Genomic DNA, 21,016 nt, shown 5'->3' on the forward strand with positions numbered 1-21,016 from the left:
TCTTCATATCTCCAGGTATAACCAGGATGTACAGTTGCTCACTGCTGATCCTCTCTCTCTCCTGCAAAAGTTAAATATTCTTGATAGAGAACAGTGTTCTGAAATTTTCCTTACCTTACTTATAACTTTATATATAAATACTGCCCCAGGTATTTGATTTTTAAGTGTGGATCTTTGACTTTTGTGGCCAGTAACTACATATGGAAGCCACATAGACAAAGCACCAGTAGTCCCAGCCTACAGTACCCTACTAAGTAATAACATTTCTCCTGTAAAAGTTTTGGCAGTTCTTCATTTTTATATGTGCTCTAATTTTAAATGTTAGTAGTTCCACTGTGACACATGATTTGGGGAAAAACCTGAAGAACAAATACAAAATACATTAATTTCTATACATGATGTATTTTGCTATTTCCATTTTGATTTTTTTTCCCACATGATTATACTGGATAATCCATATTACATGTTATTTTAATTGTCTTTGTTGAGGGTCACTTAACATTCTAAAGCATATCAGGTTTAGAACTGTTTTTCTCCTGGAAATATATTCATTGACTAAAACATATTAAAACTCTATTTATTATTTAGTAAAAACAAACGGTACTCTATCAAGAATCTATTCATTGAATGATCCCATATTCACAGAATTCACACTTGGGATAGAAAATGCTATACAATTTTCATAAGGTTTAAAATACATAGACATTGATAATAATTCAAATTACTACATTGGTAAGATTATCCATAGAAAATAAATACACTTTAGAAACACAAGTGTGTAAGTTAATTAAAAACACTTTATCTATGTTTTTAGGTGGAAAAACAGAATAAAATGCATAAGTGTACTTCCTAGGATCAAAAAGCAGAGACCAGAAAAAAAACTACAATCGTTCATAGTATGGGTTCCTCCTACATATAGGCTGCCTTCTGGGAAAGGGTAGATTCTTAAGAGCACTTGGAACTGATTCCTTCCACTCCATAAATTGGTGCTACTAGCTTACTCTAAGTAACAAAAAGTGAAAGGAAAGTTTCACCTTAATAGCTCTAATGAAATTTGTGTTACAGAAAGGGTCAGCTTATTAACTATGACAGAGAGATTTCTAAATTCAATGCCACACATATGTTTACTAAATACATTGTCTACTCCCCAAGGCTACGTACTTCATTAAGCCCTGAATTTGAGTTCACAGTTTGAATCTCAGAGTGTATTGAATGTAGGAAAACAGAAACGAAAGGATCATCAATCTAGAAGTACTGGGACTCATTCTCTCCTTCACATCCGCTCAACGTCATTTTACAGAGAGGCCTCACTTTGGCTCTTGGCTAGATTACCATCAACAGTTCTGTTTGTATTTACTTTACGAGAGCTTTCAACGTTTATAAACATTATTTGATCTCTAAGAGGTCACATGGTACAGAGGAGGATCAGTGTCTGTGGTAGGTGTCTAGAGTGTCTAACCTAGAAGTTGCATTAACTTACGGTTTGCTACCTAGACTGTTAAGGAAAACCTAATAGTAAGTGCAGTCCTACAAGACTAAGAGTTACCTGAAAAGGGGAGAAACTATGAGAAGGGGAAGGTCCCCTCTATGTGCACAAAGGGTTCTCGCCACAGCACAGCCCCAAATGATGCCACCTGTCAAAAGCTGGCTCAGGATGCTCAGCTAACTGCCATGCACCACGTAAGGGAATGCTCTCTGATAGCTTTCTTTTGAGCTCCTTAGGAATCTATGGTCTGCATTTTTGTTAACTAAATTCCTAGACCACAGGAGACACAGTGAGTCTTCAGCCATTAAATGACTTCTGAACTAATCCAAGAATCAAAGCTATGAATACAGCAAAGGGCGTTCAAACCACCCGCCACGCGACCCGACATTGCGAGACTTTGGGCTGCAGCACCCGAGAGAAAGCACTGCAGAGAATTTTTAACGTTACTTTTTTAATGATAATAATTTGCCCGTATTTTTGGCAGCGCGCACACCAGCTCTGAGCACACGTCAGCCAACCGTGCCTGCCGCCCACGCGGTTGCCGCCGCCCGCCTGCACCTGACCCGCAGCCCGGGGACAACCGCGGGCCCCGGGGCGCCGCAGCGGGGACGAGAGGGACTCGTCCTTTCCCGTCCGCCCTGCGACGGTGCTGGGCGGGGGCTGTGCGGCCGCTGCGGGAGCGGGGCCGGTGTGCCGAGCGGAGGGGAGGCAGCGGCTGGACGAGGGCCGAATGCAGCGGGTCTGCCATGGCCGATACGGCAGGGGGCCCCCGGCTGGCAGCCCCAGGCCCTCTCCCCGCCCCGGAGCTCCCCCTCCTCCACCACGTGCTGTATCTTCCCGGCGGGGAGCAGCAATCCTATGGGGACTGCCTGTCCCCTCCGCTGCCCGGAGTATTTCTAGCCCTCATCCTTGCCCGCAGCCCTGGCTTCCCCCAGGCGTTTTCCTTCCCACCTGCACGCTCCTTATGTAAGGCAGGATCTGATGGAGAGCGGGGATGGGGGGTGTCAGCGCAGACACACACACACACACATACATACATACACACGCATACACACAGCATCCCTCCGCAGCGGCTCCTGGGAAGATGCCGATACCTTTTATCCAGGCACGCGATCCACTCGCCGGAGGACGAGGAATGGGAGGCGTGAGCGGCGACCATGTTGGACCGGGATCAGGTTGCCGTGCACCCGGCTGGCGGCGGCTCTCCCCGCCCGCGCGCCGGTCGGTCGGTCGGTCCGTCTGTCCGTCTGTCCTCGCTCCCTCCCTGCGCGCACGGCGCGATGGGCTCGCCCAGGCCCCGCCGCAGCGGCCGAGCGGGTCCGCCCGCCGCCCTCACGGGTTCCGACCTGCGGCCGCCGAGCTACCCGGCCCTGCTTCAGCGCAGCCGGCAGGGAGCGGCCCGGGGAGGGGGCGGAAAGAAGTCACTCCCCTTCTAAAAGGTGGTGTCCCCCTCCGGCTTCCCTGAGCTCCTCAGTGCCCACACCTGAACCCGGCTTAGTGATCCCTCCCCTTGCTTCACCTTGGCTTGGTTTCAATTGGAGGGGCAATACGAGCGTTGTAATTTGCAATAAGCAGCTCAGGAGTATTTCATCGGCGTTCCAGAGCACTGTGTGTCTGTCCCGTCCCCCCGCCCCCAGCAATAAACGCATGTGGGTGAGTGAAAGGAAGGTGCAGTCCGCATTTCAGGGTTTTTCCTGGACCCTTCCTCCAGTCTGCTGTCATCTCCCATGAAAATGTGTGCTAAACTCTCATTTCTTGTGCGTGAAAAATGAGCTGGGCAGCACCTGTGAAGAGGATTTGGCACTTGGAAGGAGCCCAACACATAGCATGAGAAGGGTGAGTCGAGTGTACAGTGAAACACGCCCACACCCTTCTGTTGTGTGTGTGTGGCCTGCAAGGTGCAGGGCTTTTAATGATACTCATGTGTATATGATTTTAAAACTGATGATGAAAGGAAGGAAGAACAGCAGTTCTCTCTGCTTTGCAAATTCTACATTAAATATTTCCTATGGAGTATTTTCTATAAATTGTTTCAGGTTCTAGATAGTATCTTCCAAGTAGTCAGTTTATGACCATGAGCTTCCACTTATAGTCAACACAAACTGCCTTGAGTACCTTTTGAGAAGGGTAGGAGGCTATACAAATCTCAGCAGGTTACAGGTAACTTATAGGAGAGTAAAACTCAAACTGTGCCTTCCTTCAGGCTCTAAACTCCTCTCTGCTCTACGGTGTGGGAAAAAATGATTAATTCAAATGGTGATCATATGCCAGCGCCTGTCACATTTTTCCATGGGCTATGTTCTCTATCCTCTGTTGTAATTTCTTTGGTTGTCCCAAGTAATTTTTTTAAATACATGTGCTACTTCATATTTCACATCTGCCTTTTAGTTGGGTTGTCTTGCTGCCACAGTTTCTTTAGCACTTTAAAAGAAATAACTTTTAACATTGGGATACTGAACAGTATGATGAAAAATCTAAGGAAATGTATCTAAAGATCCCTTTTGCTAAATGGATACAGCTAAGAAATTGGCATAGCAGAGGAGAATGCCACAAAAGGCAATTCTTTCCTTTTGCCTCAAAAAAAAAAAAAAATTAAAGTACATGCCAGAGGAATAGAAGAGGCTTCCAGTCAGTGAGATCAAAGCTGCAGCTCTTCCTTTGCTATCGTCCATGGGGGGGGAAGAGAATTTTTTGCATCTAAGTAATCAATCTACTTGAGGAAAATCAATGCTATTCATTTGTCAATATGCAAGTGTTTGAGAGCCAGTAGAACCAGAGCTTGAAAGGTAAGGAGCTCTAAATTCTCAATCAAATTAATGATTACTAACACAGTGCGTACATGACCGATGATTCAATAAAACTCCCTAATTTTGTACTTCCGTTATAAAACATGAACATTCACCAGAGCCGCGCCCCGGCCCGGCCGCCAGAGGGCAGCCGAGCGGCGCCGCCTTCCTTCGGGAGCGGGGCCGGGAGGAGCAGGGCCGGGGCTGGAGGCTGCTCGGAGCGATTCCCAGCAGCGCTGCTTCTCAAAACCCACGTCGGGGCCGTGACCCTGCCCTTGGCCCAGCAAGGGTCCTGCCCTGGGACAGCCCTCTGTAGTTAGCAGTACTTCGGTTTCCAAGGAACGCAGTGCGCGTCGGCAAAAAGGGGATGCTGCTCACGTGCTTGGCTGTGGGCAGACACCACTCAAAGATGGATATCTTTTTGTGGAGTAACCATTAAAGGAGACTTTAACACTTCGTGGATTGTGTAAGTTAGACATGCCCAGAGTGAGCCAGGAACCTTGCCTGAATCCATACTTCAATTCGCAAGTGTCCCAATTAGAGAACAGTTAGAGCAAGACAGCCAAAATTAACTCTGGCATTTGTATTATGAGTAATCATGTAGCTTTCTAATTAAGACACCAGTGAAACTTCTCGGAGAAACTTAGACAGCAAGGAATAAATATTTGAGTAGTTCAGATACCAGCCTGTGTCAACCAAAGAGTCTCCAAACTGCACAGAAATGTCACAAGCTCCTGACTATTGAAATCAGAAATCCCTGACCCCAGGACAGTCCATGTTCTCTTGAAATGAAAAGTACCAAATAAGTATCGTATATCTCACATGACAAGTCAAATAGAATACAGATTATCCTGTGACTCTTAAGAATTCAGACCATAACAAGCCTAGGAAACATAATTTCAGAGTACTGGCCTTATGTTAATGGGGTCAAGTGCCCACTCCCTTGTGAGAACATATACTAGAATGAAAATGCTAAAGCACACTTCATTAGTTTATACCCTGTACCTCCTCCTGCTGCTTCACAGTGCTCATTCCTAAGCTATACTCTTGTATGAAAAAATATTATTAAAAAATGTATTTGAGATTTAATTTCTCCTTATTGAACAGAAGGCTAATGGGACTTTTTAGAATCTGAGATGTGATTATGCAGCCAAAAAATTAAAATGGCAGCTGCTTTCAAAGGAGATTGCTGCTGAGAAATGGAGAATTGCCAGCTGAGGTATGTGAAAGATCGTTGGCCTTTTAAGTTCCCACAGTTTAGGAAGGAGTTACAGGGCCATGCTCTTAAGAACCCCTTAAACCATAGAAAACAAAAAATCAGCCAGCCTGCAAGTTATGCCATGCCTGTAAGAATAAGAGTTCAAATGTGTAGGGTCCAAACTGCTGTTTGCATTATGGGACATAAGGCAAATCATTCTGAATTTAGTACTTCTTCCATTTCTTTGCTTTTTCTGGCCAGTACAAATACTCATTCCCTCACTTTTACTCAAATGCAGCCAATGAGATCTTGCTTAAGTTTTCCAGAAAAAAATAAATTCTCTTCAATTAGAAATTTGCTGTAAAAAATATGAACCAAAATACTAAATCATAGTTGTTAGAGCTTGAAAAAAATTACTTATTGGGTTTATTAACATTACACAGTAATAGATTACAAAGGAGAGCTACTGTGGAAAACTCTTTATACCACTAATTACACCAAAAATTTCAAGGAGTTTCAAGTAACTGCAGTAATAATTTCACTGAAGCTGATTTTAAGCATGTTTTATATTGTTATACAGAAGCTAATTTAAATATTATAAGTCCAGAATGAGGCACATGAATTCTACCTCAAGCAAAGAAGTCTTGGGAGAAAGATGGAGACTGACAGGACTGTGATCCATATTTAGAATAGAGCAGTGCCACATTCAGTGTGGTTCAGGTTGTAGGAACCAAAATGGTTCAGTTGTACACACACAGCACCTATGGACTTCAGAGGAGTGATCAGCCTGTAGTGGAATAAAGACACAGAAACCTGCATGTGAGTTATTTTGGGATTTGTATGCTGTGAGGGCTGCAAAAGATGTGATGATGTACATTCTTTAAACCAATGCATGTATTAATAAAACTGCCCTGTAGAGCAACATAACAATTCTCCTCTTCAGTGCTAAGCAAAAAAACCCAGCATACAATATCCTAGCAAGAGAGTTTCACAACAAGTAAGGACTTCCTTTCCTTCCTGCATCATTCTGTGTTCTCTTTTTCTTGTTCCAATTCTCCTCACTTACTCAGGATAACTCCCCAGTTAGTTCACAGGAAAGTCTATTGAAATAAATAAACAAGTTTTAACTTAGTCACGGGAGTATTGTCAAGAGTAATTAAGGGTAGCTAATGAAGTATAGTTCTCTGAAGATGCAATGCTCTAATGCATTTAATAAATGTTAATTTATCATTGCTTTATTATGGACACATCAGCATACTGTGTTAAAACAAAATTTTGTATGCAGAACCCAGGACAAGATCAGGAATTTCAAGGTGATAAATATCAGGGAAATACTTTGCAGATGCCTTAGATACAAGGCAGGCTCAGACTCAGACTGCACTATGACCCTTTTCAGTAAAATATTTGGGAGACAGTAGAACTTGGTGCCACACTAGAGATACACAGCCTTGTACTCCCTTGTTCTGGGAATACAGGGCAGACACATCAGTGCTTCTTAACAGACCCAAATCAGACTGATCAGCAGGGGCTGAATCACAGACGTGATGAAGAGGGTCTGGCTTTGTGCCCAGTCATAGGAATGGGATTCATGGAGTGCTAGGCTGGCTCTCCACATACCCACGAGAGCCTGACAGGTTATTTCAGCTCCTCACTGCCTGGAAGCAGCTGTGCTGCCTCTGGGCCTGACCCTACAAGTGTTCATTTAGAAGACAAAGCATGCGCTTGGGGACTCCAGTGTGCCTTGTCCATACTGCATTGTCAGCTCAAATGTCTCGCTTTCTCTGGAACATACTTACCATGGCTAACAGAATTAATTATTAGATTGTAATTATTCAGTCATTTTTTCACCCAAAGGACAAAAGCAGATGAAAGTTCTTCTTATCTATATGTCTAGTTTCTTATTCCTTTATCCTTCCCTGCCAGCTTTGCTATATTTCATAGATTTTCATCAAAGGCTGAAAGAAAATGTGGTTTTGCTTACCTGCAGAGCCAGATGAGCATATTTTAACTGTTCAGGCCAAGTTTTATCTTCACAACTTGGTGTCAGTTCTCTCTGCTAGATACAGATAGATACACTTTCAGACACAAATCTAATTTCCAACATTGCTTGATCACTATGGGAAATTTACTCTTCCTGGTCTGTTCCCCATTTCTCCTAACTTCTCTTCAGTTCCAGAAGTCAAATGTATCTTTTTTTTTTTTTCTCAATTTGTTTTTGTATTGATGCATAGACATTTAAAAAACAAAGTTCTGATGAAATGTCAACACTCTGATGCAATGCTGAGATTCTTCTTTTTATTTCTGTATGTGTATTATTCATGAGATATGGGGCATAAAATCATTTGACTGCACTCTCTCAGAACTCCTTTGTGATAATTCACAAAACAACCTCTCAGTAGTAGACACTTTTATTTATGTGACTACCACACCTCCCCTTATAATTTGAGGTTCTCAAGGACAAAAGGAATGTGGTACTTCAATTCCAGGCAAATAAAATTCCTGTCATGTGGGTGAAAGGTGTTTTCAATACCCTTCCTTCTCTAGCTCCCAATGCCTTAGCTGTCACACTGATTCCTTGTTTGCAAAATTGAGAGCTGTAAAACATACCACAAAATAAGCACTCCTAAAAAGCTCTGTGAATTAGTCCTATATAATTAAGACATGTAATTTAATTAGACTTTATATGAAATAATGACTTGTGATCTGCAGTGACTAAAGAAACAAGTCTTTTAATTATTTTCTGTAAATTCTTTCAGTAAAGAAGATACACTACTATGAGTACTATTCAGATCAAACTCAAAAATTATTCTGGTGCAAGTGATAATTTCAGAAATACATGCAAAGAAGGTCCAGGATGTTTAATAAGTCTGAGATTTCCTTTCTGCATGAGTGTTCTTTACTACTCTAAGAACAGGACTGTAATTGGCATCCCAGAAGTGCTATAATGAAAGCATTCAGAGCTTTATATTTACTTCTACAATGCAATACAGTCTGCTATAGGTAAAGATCATGCATGACATACTTTTGCACTTGACAAATCATTTATGTAGTAATTAATTGTGCAGCTTCATATACATTTAATGCAGCTATTCCATTCATCACAATACAGTAAACAAGTTAATTCTTTCTGCAACATTTGGTTCACAGGATTCCAGATTTAATTTTTCTAAGAGCCTGCTGGGGGCACCAACACATGCCCATAAAAATCAAATTATAATATTTGGCAAATGAAAAAAGAAAGACAAATTTAATGATTTATTTATATGTTATAAATTACATGGTACACCTCAGGTTATATGTAATGCTTATAGTCTTCTTTTCACAGCTTGGAAAATACACCTACAATGAATTTGCTTGCATGCTTATACTTGCAAATAACTCACACCAAGAATGACCTGAATAAAGCACAGGCATCTCTAGTAATGCATTCTGGCTGAGGAAAAAAAAGGGTGAACCAATTAGCAAGTGAGAAAAGAAGCTGCCTTGACTGTGGGCTGCATCCTGGTTGGTACAGACAGCTGGCATTTGTTGGTTTAAAACCAGAGTGTTGAGTTGTGTAACAGGAAACCCAGCTACAGCAGCCACATAGTTGAATAGCAATTGTGAGGTGCTACTTCATGCACGTAAAAACAACAGGAGAAGACCTGTATGGATTAAAAATCTGTTCATGACACCACAGTAGCATAAACCAAATAATTCCCTAGTTTGAAGCAGGGGGGCTTTTTTCACATATAAGTTATATTGGTTCTAGAGAAAAGTTACAGAAATCTGAAAGCTTTAAGCAGAGACTGGGCAACATATAGCAAACTTTTTACAGAAATTCTCTGTTTTCTTTGGTGTTCTCTTGTTTTCCTGATGAAAGAAAGACTCCACATTTCAGATGCTCCCTTGCCCCGAGTTGCAATGTTCAGCTGCCTAACAGCAGCACATTATCTTGAAGTGCCTATTTTTCTAATGCTTCATACATAGTGGAAGGATGGAAAGAATAGATAAACAAAAGCAAAGAATAAATCAAATAAGAGGCCAGCACAAACAGAGGGTAAGAGTTGAGCAGCAGACTGGAAAGAGATTGCTGGTGAGGAGTGCATTGACTTCAAATTTTTACAGGATCTCAGTTTCTTGAGGACTACGGAGAAGAATCTTACTGAGAAAATTTGATGCACATAAAGAAATGAAATTAAGTTATCACCAGGAAAGTAACAAGAGAGAAAGACCTCTTAGACACTGAGCAGAAGAAGCTGAGCTCCCAGGAGCAGCCCAGAAATGCAGCACAAAAGTACCTCCTCATTGATGTAATGGGTCATCAACTACCTCGAACTTGGAAGTGTTCCTGAAAAGAGAAAGAAAAGTGACAATTGCCAAAAGTTTTTATTATCCTCACATAGCCACAACTTGCTTCTGACAAGGCAGGGTTTCATTGTTGCATTTCATTATTCAAAAAGAGCATATTAACATTTTTTGACATTTTGATTTTTGTGCTCTTGTTCTACTTCTACTCAATGTAACCTGTTACATTATTCAATCACTTTTATAGTTAGGTTTTGTTGGATTTTTTTTTTCCTCAAGTTCAGGTGGAATTCCCTGCACTTCAGTTTGTGAGTGTTCTCTCTTGTTCTGTGTCTGGACATGCCTAAGAGGACTCTGGCTTCATCTTTAGCTCTAGCCTCTAAGTCCATCCTGCTGGGTTTTACTAGATTTTAGACTTCTCACTTTTAATGTTGTTCAGATACACATCATATATGACAAAAATATTAGCCAGCTTTCCCTACTGCCTATGAATATTTCCTCCAGCAGCCTAGTGGTTGCCTCAGAGGGCTGGGATGGAAGAGGATCTCTGGGGACAGTTCACTCCAGGATTCCCTGTGATCATTTTGCTTTCCTGCAGGATGGGGATGGGCTAGTTCTCAGTGCAGCCCAGCAATATTGCCCTCAGAAAACCTTCCTGGCATGCTCACAGCCCTCACTGGATATTCAGAATATCCAACAGCCTTCAGGCTGTCACAATCCCCAGGCATGATTATATGATACAGCCCCATGATGAGGGCTAAAATTGATCAACCTATGAGCCATGTACTCATCAAAAAATGTTGTCACATTTAGATATTTTTTAGAAGCACATGCACCCATTCTTCTCCTTTTCCTCCTTTAGCAGAGCTCTGGAAAGAGGAGTTCATAGAAGTACCTATGTTTGCTCTCCTTAGTAGTTTAGTCCCTCAAAATAGCTACACTTATAAGCACACCTTTACAAAAAAAGTTTTTAAACAATGCGCTTTAAAGGTTTGAACTGTTTTGCTATGTTTATTCCTTTTACACAACAACCTAGTAAGTTTCCTGGGGTGAAATCAATTTGGATCTGGGATAAAGATACTACAGGTCTTTCTGAATGATTCCAGGAAAACTCAAAAAAAGCAAAGCACTGATTCACTTATATTGTTGATCTTTTTCAGGTTTACTTACATAGAAAATTTTGGGTTTTGGGGTTTTGAGTGATGTATGCTGTATAAGCACACATTGTCTGTGACTAACCAATCTCATTTCACTTTGGCAGAGGGACTGCTTTTCTCTAGGCTTTCTTCTCACTGGAAGAGATGATGTTGCAGAATACTTCTATTGAGAGGACAGTACACAAATCCCCCAAAAATGCTTCCGTTTATTTGCTACCAAATAAACCAGGGATATATGCAAAACATACAAATTTACAAAATGTTAAGGCATTTTTTGTTTTGCCCTCACTAAGCCAAGAACTATTATGTCATCTTATTATAAAGCTGTAAAACATTTAGATGTTTGAAACTAACATAGTTCTGGGATAGAAAACTATGAGGATAGCATGCCACTGTCCAATTACAGCAATATATGTATTGAAATAAAAATATTTAAACAGATGTTATAAAAGACTCCATTTCCATTGTACAGCATAGGCACATCTGCTGTACTTTAAATACTTCTTATCCATGCCAAAGAAATACTATGAAGAGAAAATGTCTTTTTTGTGCTTTTCCTTTGAGTTTACTTTATGTGAATACGGAAAGAGTCTTTTCAATAGGAAAAAAGGCACTGATTGTAATCGCAACATTTTGTGTTTGCCCTACAGCTGCCATTTGTGACTAGTATGGAAATCGAGTCCTGGCTCTTGTTTTCTGGCCTCTTTTAAAAACCTTGAATTTTTCTAAAATAGTATTGGGCAGGAAGGAAAGGAGGGACAGCATTGTGCAAGACCAAACTAATATAAAAATGCTGCAGTGCTACACTCACTTCCTTCCAAATCCTTTTCAGACATTAGCTGATTGGTATTGTTCTTTACAAAGGAAATATGTGGTGTCACAGTATTATCCTCAGTGGTGAAGTGCGCCTATGCTGATGTTTATGATACACATTTGTTTTCAGGACGTGCTTGAGTTTTAGTATTAAGGACTCAAGCATATAAACTCCAGACTTAGTAGTGGAGTAGTGGCTTTAGAGTAGTAACTTTAATTACTTATAAGGTAAGGCTCTTGCATTTGCTCACTGGTTAGTCTGGAAGACTTAATACAGCTATATTTAGCAACAATATTTAGTAAGAAGCATCCACTAGAACTGAGTATATGCTTTACCAGTGCAATAGTCTCAGAATTACAGAGCACTGCAACAGGCAGTCTTCCTTCCTTGAGCTGCTTCTGTTACAAACCCATCACATATTCCCAGATGACAAAGGTGCCCATGTAAGTTTATCCATAAGATATTATTTAAAGCTAACAGATGGATGGGGCACTGGAAGGAGAAAACCTTGAAAGCTTCTGTTTTACACAGATTCTTCTGGGAAGCAAGCATGCAGCAGCACTCTGACAAGGGATCTGTAACAAGCTAGCAGCTCTGCTTCCATAAGGTTCAAAGAGCCCAAGAAAAACCCTGAGGGACACAGAAGTTTTGCCATTAACTTGAGTGAGACTGAAGTAGGAGTGGAATACAGATGTTACATCCATGAAAGTTATGCAGAAGTGGCCCTGTAGATCCTGTCAACCATAAACTTGGGTGATAGAGACAACATTATAATCACTATCCTGCATGGGGTTTTGGAGAAAGTGAATAAAATCTTCAATCTGTCACCTTAAAGGCTTCTGGGTACAAGATATACAAACATTTGCTTTGTAGGCACAAAACTTGTCAGAATTTTGTTACTGTTTACAAGCATTCCAAGAGTATTAATGTGCTTGGTATAAATGACTCTGTTGCGTGATGCTTTTGCACTGGCAACTGCTAGGACATGAAATCAGAGGAACTAATATTATGTTCTAATATACTTTACATGTTCAATTATTTCAAAAGCACAGTTTATGAAAATTATGCTCATTTGCTGGCAGAAGAATAGTCATGCCATAGCAGGCACTCAAAGACACTATACAAAAGGAATTTAAAAGTAATAGGTTTGTGCTTCACTTGTCAGCATTTGCAGTGCAAGAAGCTTATGAGATTTCTATCTCTTCTGATAATACTTTCCTTCTGCTTCCTTTAAATTGTTACTGTGCCTTAATTTAAACTACTGCTTTATGGCCTTGGCATTTTTGTTTTCCTAATTCTAGTTTTAACCAAAATCACTGATCTCCTCATGGTGCAAAAAGTAGGATTTGTATGTAATCTTAACAACAGCTTTTTAGATTTCTCATAAATTAAATAAAAAAGGAGATTGATTGAATTAATTTGGATGTGTGACCAAGTGACAATATCAGCAACGTGACCCTTTGTAGAAAGATCATTATTATTATTATTATTTATGTTTTTGCTGTTTAATATTCCACCGCAAGAAACAGAGCTGTTCTCTGTTTCTATCAGTGCAAAGTGAATACCTGCTACCTTCTCCAACATTGCCATAAAAATAATTTGCAAAGTGAATTCCATTCCTCAGTGTGCATTATCCATGCTTTAATTCTTCTCTCTATGATAATAATTAAATTTAACTTTCCAGACAGTAGACAGAGGAATGAATACTTATAAGCACGGGTATGTATCAAACTAGAAATGAAAAGACCATCTGACTGAGAAATGTGTTGAAAAGCTTAGGTTGAGAGTTCCAGAAATCCTCTTCAAAACAAAGTATCTAAAAATAACTTTATTCATTTACGAAACTAGGCTTGTTCAATTCCTGATAAAACAGAAAATCTTCTTAGACTGGTGAAGTTAGATAAATCTAAATCAGACTTTGTTTGAGAGCAGATCCAGCTATCAGCTCACAGACTGCTGGACAAGAGCCTGTGGGAGGTAACTGGGCCTTTGGCTGTCACCTGAAATGTTCAAACCAAATTGTCATAAAAATAAAATTATTTTTTAAAAAACAACCTTCTTTCCTGCCTCCAAAAGCAGGATTAAAAAGTCTTTCAGTAAAAGATTTAACTTTTGCAAATAATATGGAAACAACAAAAAAAAAAACTGGAAACATATAGCTGGAGGAAATAAATATGAGGAAATAAATGCCTGTGGGGCAATGGAAGCATATTCCTAAATTATTCTAAGCCAAATGCTCTTACTTTACTTATCATTCCAGCTGTTATCAAAGAGGAGATACAAATTATTTTTAAATGCAGGTAATTAACATTTTGTGTTCTTTTCTGAAGATATTTACACATTTGCAGCGTTAGATAATTTGAGAATTCCTTCAATTTCAGTAGTATAGAGATGGTCAAATGCGTATATTCTGAAGTCTTTATGTGGTATGGGGTGTTATTCCTATTTTTTCTTAATATCCTTTCAAGATTTTATTGTTGTATCACTATAAAAGTGATGGTTTAAAAAGTAACAACAATAAGTCTCTGACATTATTGTCCACTTTATTAGGGCCAAATGCGAAAGGTACTACAGACAGTAAATCTACTTGTCAGGGATTTGTAAGCATTGTAGGCATTGAAGTTATTTCATTTAATAAATAAATAATCTCTCACTGTAGAAAAGAATGATCTCTAACAATCGCCAAAGGCACCCATCCTCTGAAGATGGCACGCAGTGATTAGAGTTTCCATGGTGGTAGATTAAAAGAAGTCAATGAGACGCACAAAGTTCACAACTATCAGACTAAGTGACAAAATAACTGAACCAATCCTAAACTGCAGAATCATAATTAATGGTTAGTAGTATTTCCCATGCAACTTACTTTTCTTTTTTAAACCAGTGATTCAGGATGTGAAAGAAGCATGATATTGATATTTTGGGGGGAAATGTCAGTGGGATTTCAGGCATACTCCAGTGTGGGTATAAACACTAGTCTTCAGGAGTGCTGACACTTACTTGAATGAATTGGTTTGTTTAAGGAGGAATCAGTGGTATTTTTCATTTATGTCTGTTAATATAACTGTTATAAGGATTCCTTGCAACAAATACCAGCACATGGACCATAAAAATTTTGCTGTGAAAGATTCTATCAGGCAGTGATTAATATGCTCAATATGCTGTAAGCTATAGTACCTATTCATTCTTCTCTGGTTTTGTGAGATTCTGTACTTGCAGTTTCTGAGCTTTCACAATTTTACCACAGAAAGCTTCATGAAAGATGATTCATGTTCTAAGAAAGTTAGAGAATGTTGTTATAATTTGTATATGTTTGTCTCAGACACAACTGTACATATTTAAGTAGTTCTCACTGTTTCCGTTTGCAGATAAAAAATGTGATCATATGATCCTTTCAAGATAAGCTACCACTAATTTTAAACACTCTGATTAGTCTGGTTTTACTTTTCAAAATAGTATCTCACAGGATTTCACTGTACTGGATGCTGTTCTTTGAGTTGTGAAATGCTTCCTGGGAACTTTTCAAATTCCAAAGATATTTTAGTCCTAATATGCATGTGTGATATGTCATTACACCACTCATGTTTATACATTTTTGCCTGTATGTTGTAAATAGATCCATTTGCTCCTTTTACATTTTGTGTTCTTGCAGCTATCTGAACTGTGAAGTTGCCTCAGCTCACAATACAACCAAGTCTTTTGCTACTTTTTGACTCCTAACTGCATTTAAATCCAATACATCACTTAACTTCAACTCTGAGGGTTGTCTTTAACTCTTAAGATTAACTTTTCCCAGAAAAGTTAAGATTTTTTTTCCCAATTTTTTGCATGAAAATTTTGCAACTTAAAATGATCACAACAGCAGTCATTGCCAGTCCTTACCTCCAAATATGTCCAGTAAGAAATGGAGGCGTACTTACCCTTTAAAGTTTCAGAGCAGATGGAGTTTGGCTATTCTGAGTCGGGGTCACAAGGTTGCATATTTCCCTCTGCTCAAGCCTTGTAACACTTGGTGAGCATTAGTCAGATACCAGGCTTCCGCATGTTGCCCTTAGCAGTGTGGCTGAAAGGAAAAGTAGCTTTTTTGGTAAACTGGGAGAGTGAGCAGAGATTTGAAATTGGCATAAAGTCAGCATCAGTCTCCTGAGGCCATTCATGCAGTCTGGCTTCTGCCAGCTAGTCTAGCAAATTGTTCATGTTTGCTTTTGAACTTTGTTCTACATATGTCAGGCTAGACTATTAACAGCTGAAGAAATGGACCAGCCAGTGAAAACTTTTTGTAAATTAGCTGAGCATGACTGTGCTGTTCAATATTGACTTTGTAACCTGGCAATGCTATCCACTGCTCACATTTGAGGAGGTGTATTGGGCATCCACTTAATAGTGTATGAGTTTATAAGATTACATATGATCATAGCACGTTTGTAGCTGTCAGGAGCAGAAACTAAAATATTTTCAGTGAACGCCATTGCCAACTAAACAGAAACGGTAACTAGGCAATGCAGAAACACCACTTAGGTTGTTCAGGACTCGGAAGCACAATTTACCAAATGTCTTCCTCCTCCCAGCCCCCAACTGAAACATCTGTATTTACTTGGAAGGTTTATTTCACTAATGTGCAACATGTTATATATCAAAATTTAAAAAGCCAATTTGAATCGTCATCACCACAAATATCAGTGGAACAGTTTGATAATGCTGAATCCAGGCACAACCTTTCCAAAACCACCAAATAGTTCCACATGATTATAAAGAGAAGATAAGGAATGAATTAAAGAAATGTTATTAATTTATTTTTTTTAACTGAAACTGGCTTTTTACTTAGAAGGACCCTATCACAGGCAATGGGAGTATTACCATCTCAGTAATATAGACTTGGATATCTGTGCCTAACACCATAAACCATCACTTGAATCAGGTCAGGAAAACTTCTTCCCAATATAGTAGCACTGGCACTGTGAAGTCCTGTGGTCATGGCCTGTTACTTTAAGACAGAATATTTTGCAAAATGTTTGTCATGCTGTTTCTCCATCCCTGATGATCCTGTTCCTTCTCCCTTTTCTCTGGGTTCCACTGGATGAAAGAAGGTAGCAGAGCTACTGTTCAAATCTGTGCTGAGCTAGAAATTTTATAGAATATTGAGTATTATGCAGGACACAACTTTTCTCAGAGATAGGATGGTATTTGTCCTGGTTTATATCAATGAGCTGTAAAAGCATTTAATGAGAAGCTGAATTTTCTACACCTCTCAACTATGAAGAGATCTGGACAGTCGATAATACATGTTCCATGAGAATGCCATGCTAATTATCCTATGAGTCATTGCACATTGAGTTTATAAATTTTTACAACCTGCACCAATATTTCAGCCTCTGTCTTCAGACAACTAAGCAAAAGAAAGCAGTGAAAAATACTTTACAAGCTACTAATCACCAGTGGCTTTAAGGAGTAGTGTTAAGCTCACAAATTCACTGAAAAAGATAAGGGCTGCATCTCAAATGTACTTCTAAGGTCAGAACTTTAAGCAGAAATTAAGTCACCAACTTTGTGAATTGCTGCCTTGGAATATGTGAAATGTTCAAGTTAAAAAACTTCATAATGCCAATATGATGGGAATTCTGCAAGGTTGGACTTGTCACATGCATTTCATCACAGCACTTTAAATCTAAAAAGACCAGGAGATCCTTAAAACTACAAAAGTGTATTTTGCTTTCCACAGAAGTTACATCAAATTAGCTTTAATGTGGAAAAATACATATATTTGCTTATGAAAATATACAGTTACTGCTTAATTGTTGAGGGACTCTGGTAGACATTTTTCATCTTTTTTAAATGGAAATAGATGAGATTTTCAGTTGAAAAAAAATATACCTGCCCACATGGCTATATTACACCATCTTATTAAAATGTGCTGGGCACTTTGGAAGCAAAGACAATGTCTCTGCCTTCAGCACCTTAATATGTAACAATAATACTGTATCTCCTTCCCCAGATTGTCAAGATACAGAATGATAGATGCATTCAAATAATACTTAAGTAAATCCTTAATTTGCTGTTATAATTACTTCTTGGAGCAGTTGTGGAATTTGGATTTCTATAACAATTTTTACCACAGTTTCAGATTAAAAAAAACCAAAATGACAACTAGTTTTAAAAAATATAAATTAAAAATATCTGGTTTAGCCATATTTTCATATTTTGAAACAGACATTAAAAAGGCATCATCTTGATTTTCACTTAAAAAAAAGAAATTTTTTATTTAAAAAAAAATCCATTTTAGTCAACCATAATTGTTTTAAACAGTTCTTTAAGAGTCTGACCAACAGAATGAGATACCTGAGCTTTCTGGGGTCCCGTGAGCCATCTCACTGCTTTAGTGCTGACCTACATGGATTTTGATTAGTTTACTGAGATCCCCAGTTGTATCTAGCTATTCTGTTTTCTGTTGTAGAATGCATGTTATTAGGCATAGTAACTAAGCTTACACTGGCCCTGCCCTTGTTCTGTATTAATCATATTTGTATGGGCTACACACATTACACCCCATCACTGAGATTTCCTACTTACAGGGTTTCTTTTGTATTTGGGAGAGGACAACTCCTTTCTATGCTCTTTTTATTCTTGTCATTGTACCTGTGTAAGATAGGTACTTAACATGAAGGTTTCTAAACAGACAACATCTACCCTTATGAGTTAACATCCCCCTAAATGTTGTTTATTATAGGCAAAAAGAGCTTCAACAAAAGCAAACTAAATAGGCTGCTTCTTGGCTGAGCTTGTTAAGAGACCTGCCAACAAGACAAGGAACTCTCAGAATTGTAAACAGCACAAATGAGAAATAAAAGAATTACAAGCCTAGTGTTCTCCTCAGCCTGTCATCCTCCTCTTTGGTTGCAGTCCAGCAGCTTTTTGGAGGCTTCTTTTCAGGACAATAAAAGTTCTCTTTCTTCTACGTCAACCAAGAGCCACATTTAGGTTAGAAATAATCCCATGAGCCAAAATGTTCTTTGTGTGCCTGCAACCAGTACGTGTGTCACTCAATAAACATGAGAAAAGTGGGTATCACTCTTACTCGACTTGAAAGCAGAAAACACGTGTTAGGCCTGGCAGGTTTCCTGATACAGCCCAGAAAATAGATACATGATATCCCAAACCCTTTTGAAAGAGAGCGAGGGAGGTGGAGGAAAATATTTTTCAGATTTTGTGTATCAGACCAATCAATAATGACTTTCAAAAGTTCCTACTTCTTTTCAAAAATCTGATATTTGAAGTGAAATATCTTCTAGATGTTAAGCCCTGAGCAGAATTTTTTGTTTCATTCTGGTGTTCTTACCATGTGAGATCTGAAAACACGTTTACATCTTGTATATACCTGGCAAGTATAGACTGCAATATTTCACATGATCTGAATCCCCATCATCTGGATTTGAGACCTTTTTGGACCACTTAATGATACTTTTTGACTCTCAGGCTAAGGGATTTCTGTTCATGGAGAGTGGAGCTCAGGTGAGAAACACTGCTTGGGTCTCCTCCTGCTGAGCTGCCTGAGGATGTAGTTACAATGCCACCTTGGGATCATGTCCAGTACCCAGTAATGACAGCTGCTGTTTATTACCATGCGGATCTCAAAGAGTCCAAACCAGAATGGACAATGGCAGCTCTTCATAGGACTTATCCTATGTTCTTGAAGAATCCTTTAAAATAAACAGCAAATAAAGTATGATTTTTGTTCTCAGAGGAAATGACAAAGTTTAAATGCCTCAAAAGACTACATATATATTTCAAGATATTTATACTTCTTTGCAAATATATGATTGAAGTCCTCCTTGAGTTACAGCACCAGAACAAAGCCCGCTACATTTATAACAGCCCACTCAAAGCTGAAGAGAGCTCATTTGATCCTAGTTAGCCATAAAGAATTTATATTTCTCTCATGTGTCATGAGTTTCCTTTACTCAGAGTATTCCCATTTCCCTGACCCTATAGCCTATTCCATCATCCTATGTGTCAAAGATTGTTGCTGCAAGACTTCCAGCTTGAACCAGTCACGTTGCCCATTTTCTCTCTTTCAGGCTGTTGGGGCACCTGTGTTCCTATGAGCATGGCTGAACCATTACATCTCTGGGACTTTGTGACCTTCAAAGTGGGTGAGTGTCCTGAAACTGCCCCTGCCCATCCATTTATCTTCCAGCACAACTCTGAAATCCTGTGCATTAGAATAGTTTGCTTATCAGAACAATATTCAGCCCTGGGTGCACTTTGAGTTGATCATATGAAAGATGCTGTTAAACAGTTTTAGAGGTTTCCTCATGCGTTACTGTTCCTGGAAATGCCTTTAGAGAAGGAGGATAGTGGTTGTGCATGTCATAAGGCTTCAGAAATCTTTTGCTTTTCATCTCAGTCCACTGGCTAAATAGAAATGAGTCACTTCATTGTGAGTATCCTGTCTCCCATTGCTTTGTTTAGGTTTGCACCTACTTCTTCCTGAACAGAAAAAAAAAAAAAGAAGAAAGAAAAAAGAATTAATCACACAAACATGCTGGTACACGCTTGTTTGGCACAAATGATTCAGAGATGATACAATGAGAAATTAAAACACTGCTCTCACTTTACTGTCTTTTACTACCTGAAGCACTTTGTGCTGGGACTAGTCCTTGGAAGGACTCTTCCCTTGCTCGGAAAATGGTCAGCCCAGGGAAGGGAGAAGAGGCTTCTGAGCAGCACAGGGCTTCCTAAATTGCACTGAGAGCATTTAAAATGCTAATTTGAGCTTTCTGAAGAGTAAATTCACTTTGGGAACACAAAGGAAGTATAGTAATTGGCATCAGATAAAAATCTAATAAAAGACAGTATCCATAGAAGGACTCTCTAAGTCTTGTGTCCTTTCCTTATGTATTCAACAATTTAGAATAAGAGAATAATATTATTTGAGTGTGTTTCTGTATTGTTTTCCAAAGGAAAATTAGAACTGCAACAGGACCTTTTCATTTCTTTTGGGCAGGGTGTCAAGATGAAAAGCAAAAGGTAAGATTCCAGGAGCTTAGTGCCAACACCATGCTTTCGTAAGTATTCATAAAAATTATGACAGTTTCTCCATAATAAGCACCTGTCCATGCTTATGTTCATTAAACAAATATATATACCAGACACTGTTGAGAAACAGCAGCCTTTGATGCACAGTTGTTCATCACTGTAAGTAGTACAATACATTACAGAATTTAATTGATTTTGTGATTGAAAATAACCAGAGAAATTATAAAGCACATTAGTTTTTACTTTTTTTGCTGAGAT

At 39.2% G+C, this 21,016-nt stretch overlaps 1 protein-coding gene and 1 long non-coding RNA gene across 4 annotated transcripts in view; both read right to left on the minus strand.

Annotated features, from left to right (window-relative positions):
- Positions 1–3,009, minus strand: part of RAPGEF4 (Rap guanine nucleotide exchange factor 4) — a 142,973-nt gene extending 139,964 nt beyond the window's left edge. The window contains exon 1 of one of the 2 annotated variants that reach the window (XM_066553145.1): positions 2,581–3,009. In XM_066553145.1, the coding sequence (XP_066409242.1) occupies positions 2,581–2,645 (65 nt within the window). In that variant the 5' untranslated portion in view covers positions 2,646–3,009. The remainder of the gene's footprint in view (positions 1–2,580) is intronic. The other variant, XM_066553146.1, reaches the window with a different exon arrangement.
- Positions 3,010–5,879: 2,870 nt separating this feature from the next.
- The window catches only part of LOC136558994 (uncharacterized), a 33,324-nt gene continuing 18,187 nt past the window's right edge, over positions 5,880–21,016 (minus strand). Inside the window, exons 4-7 of one of the 2 annotated variants that reach the window (XR_010783950.1) lie at positions 15,646–15,788; positions 9,751–9,800; positions 7,452–7,526; positions 5,880–6,257 (exon numbers count right to left, since the gene is read on the minus strand). This is a non-coding gene — a long non-coding RNA (uncharacterized lncRNA). Of the gene's footprint in view, positions 6,258–7,451; positions 7,527–8,915; positions 9,801–15,645; positions 15,789–21,016 lie in introns of those variants that run through there. The other variant, XR_010783949.1, reaches the window with a different exon arrangement.

This window comes from Molothrus aeneus, chromosome 7 (assembly GCF_037042795.1).
Source record: "Molothrus aeneus isolate 106 chromosome 7, BPBGC_Maene_1.0, whole genome shotgun sequence".
Taxonomy (NCBI): Eukaryota; Metazoa; Chordata; class Aves; order Passeriformes; family Icteridae; genus Molothrus; species Molothrus aeneus.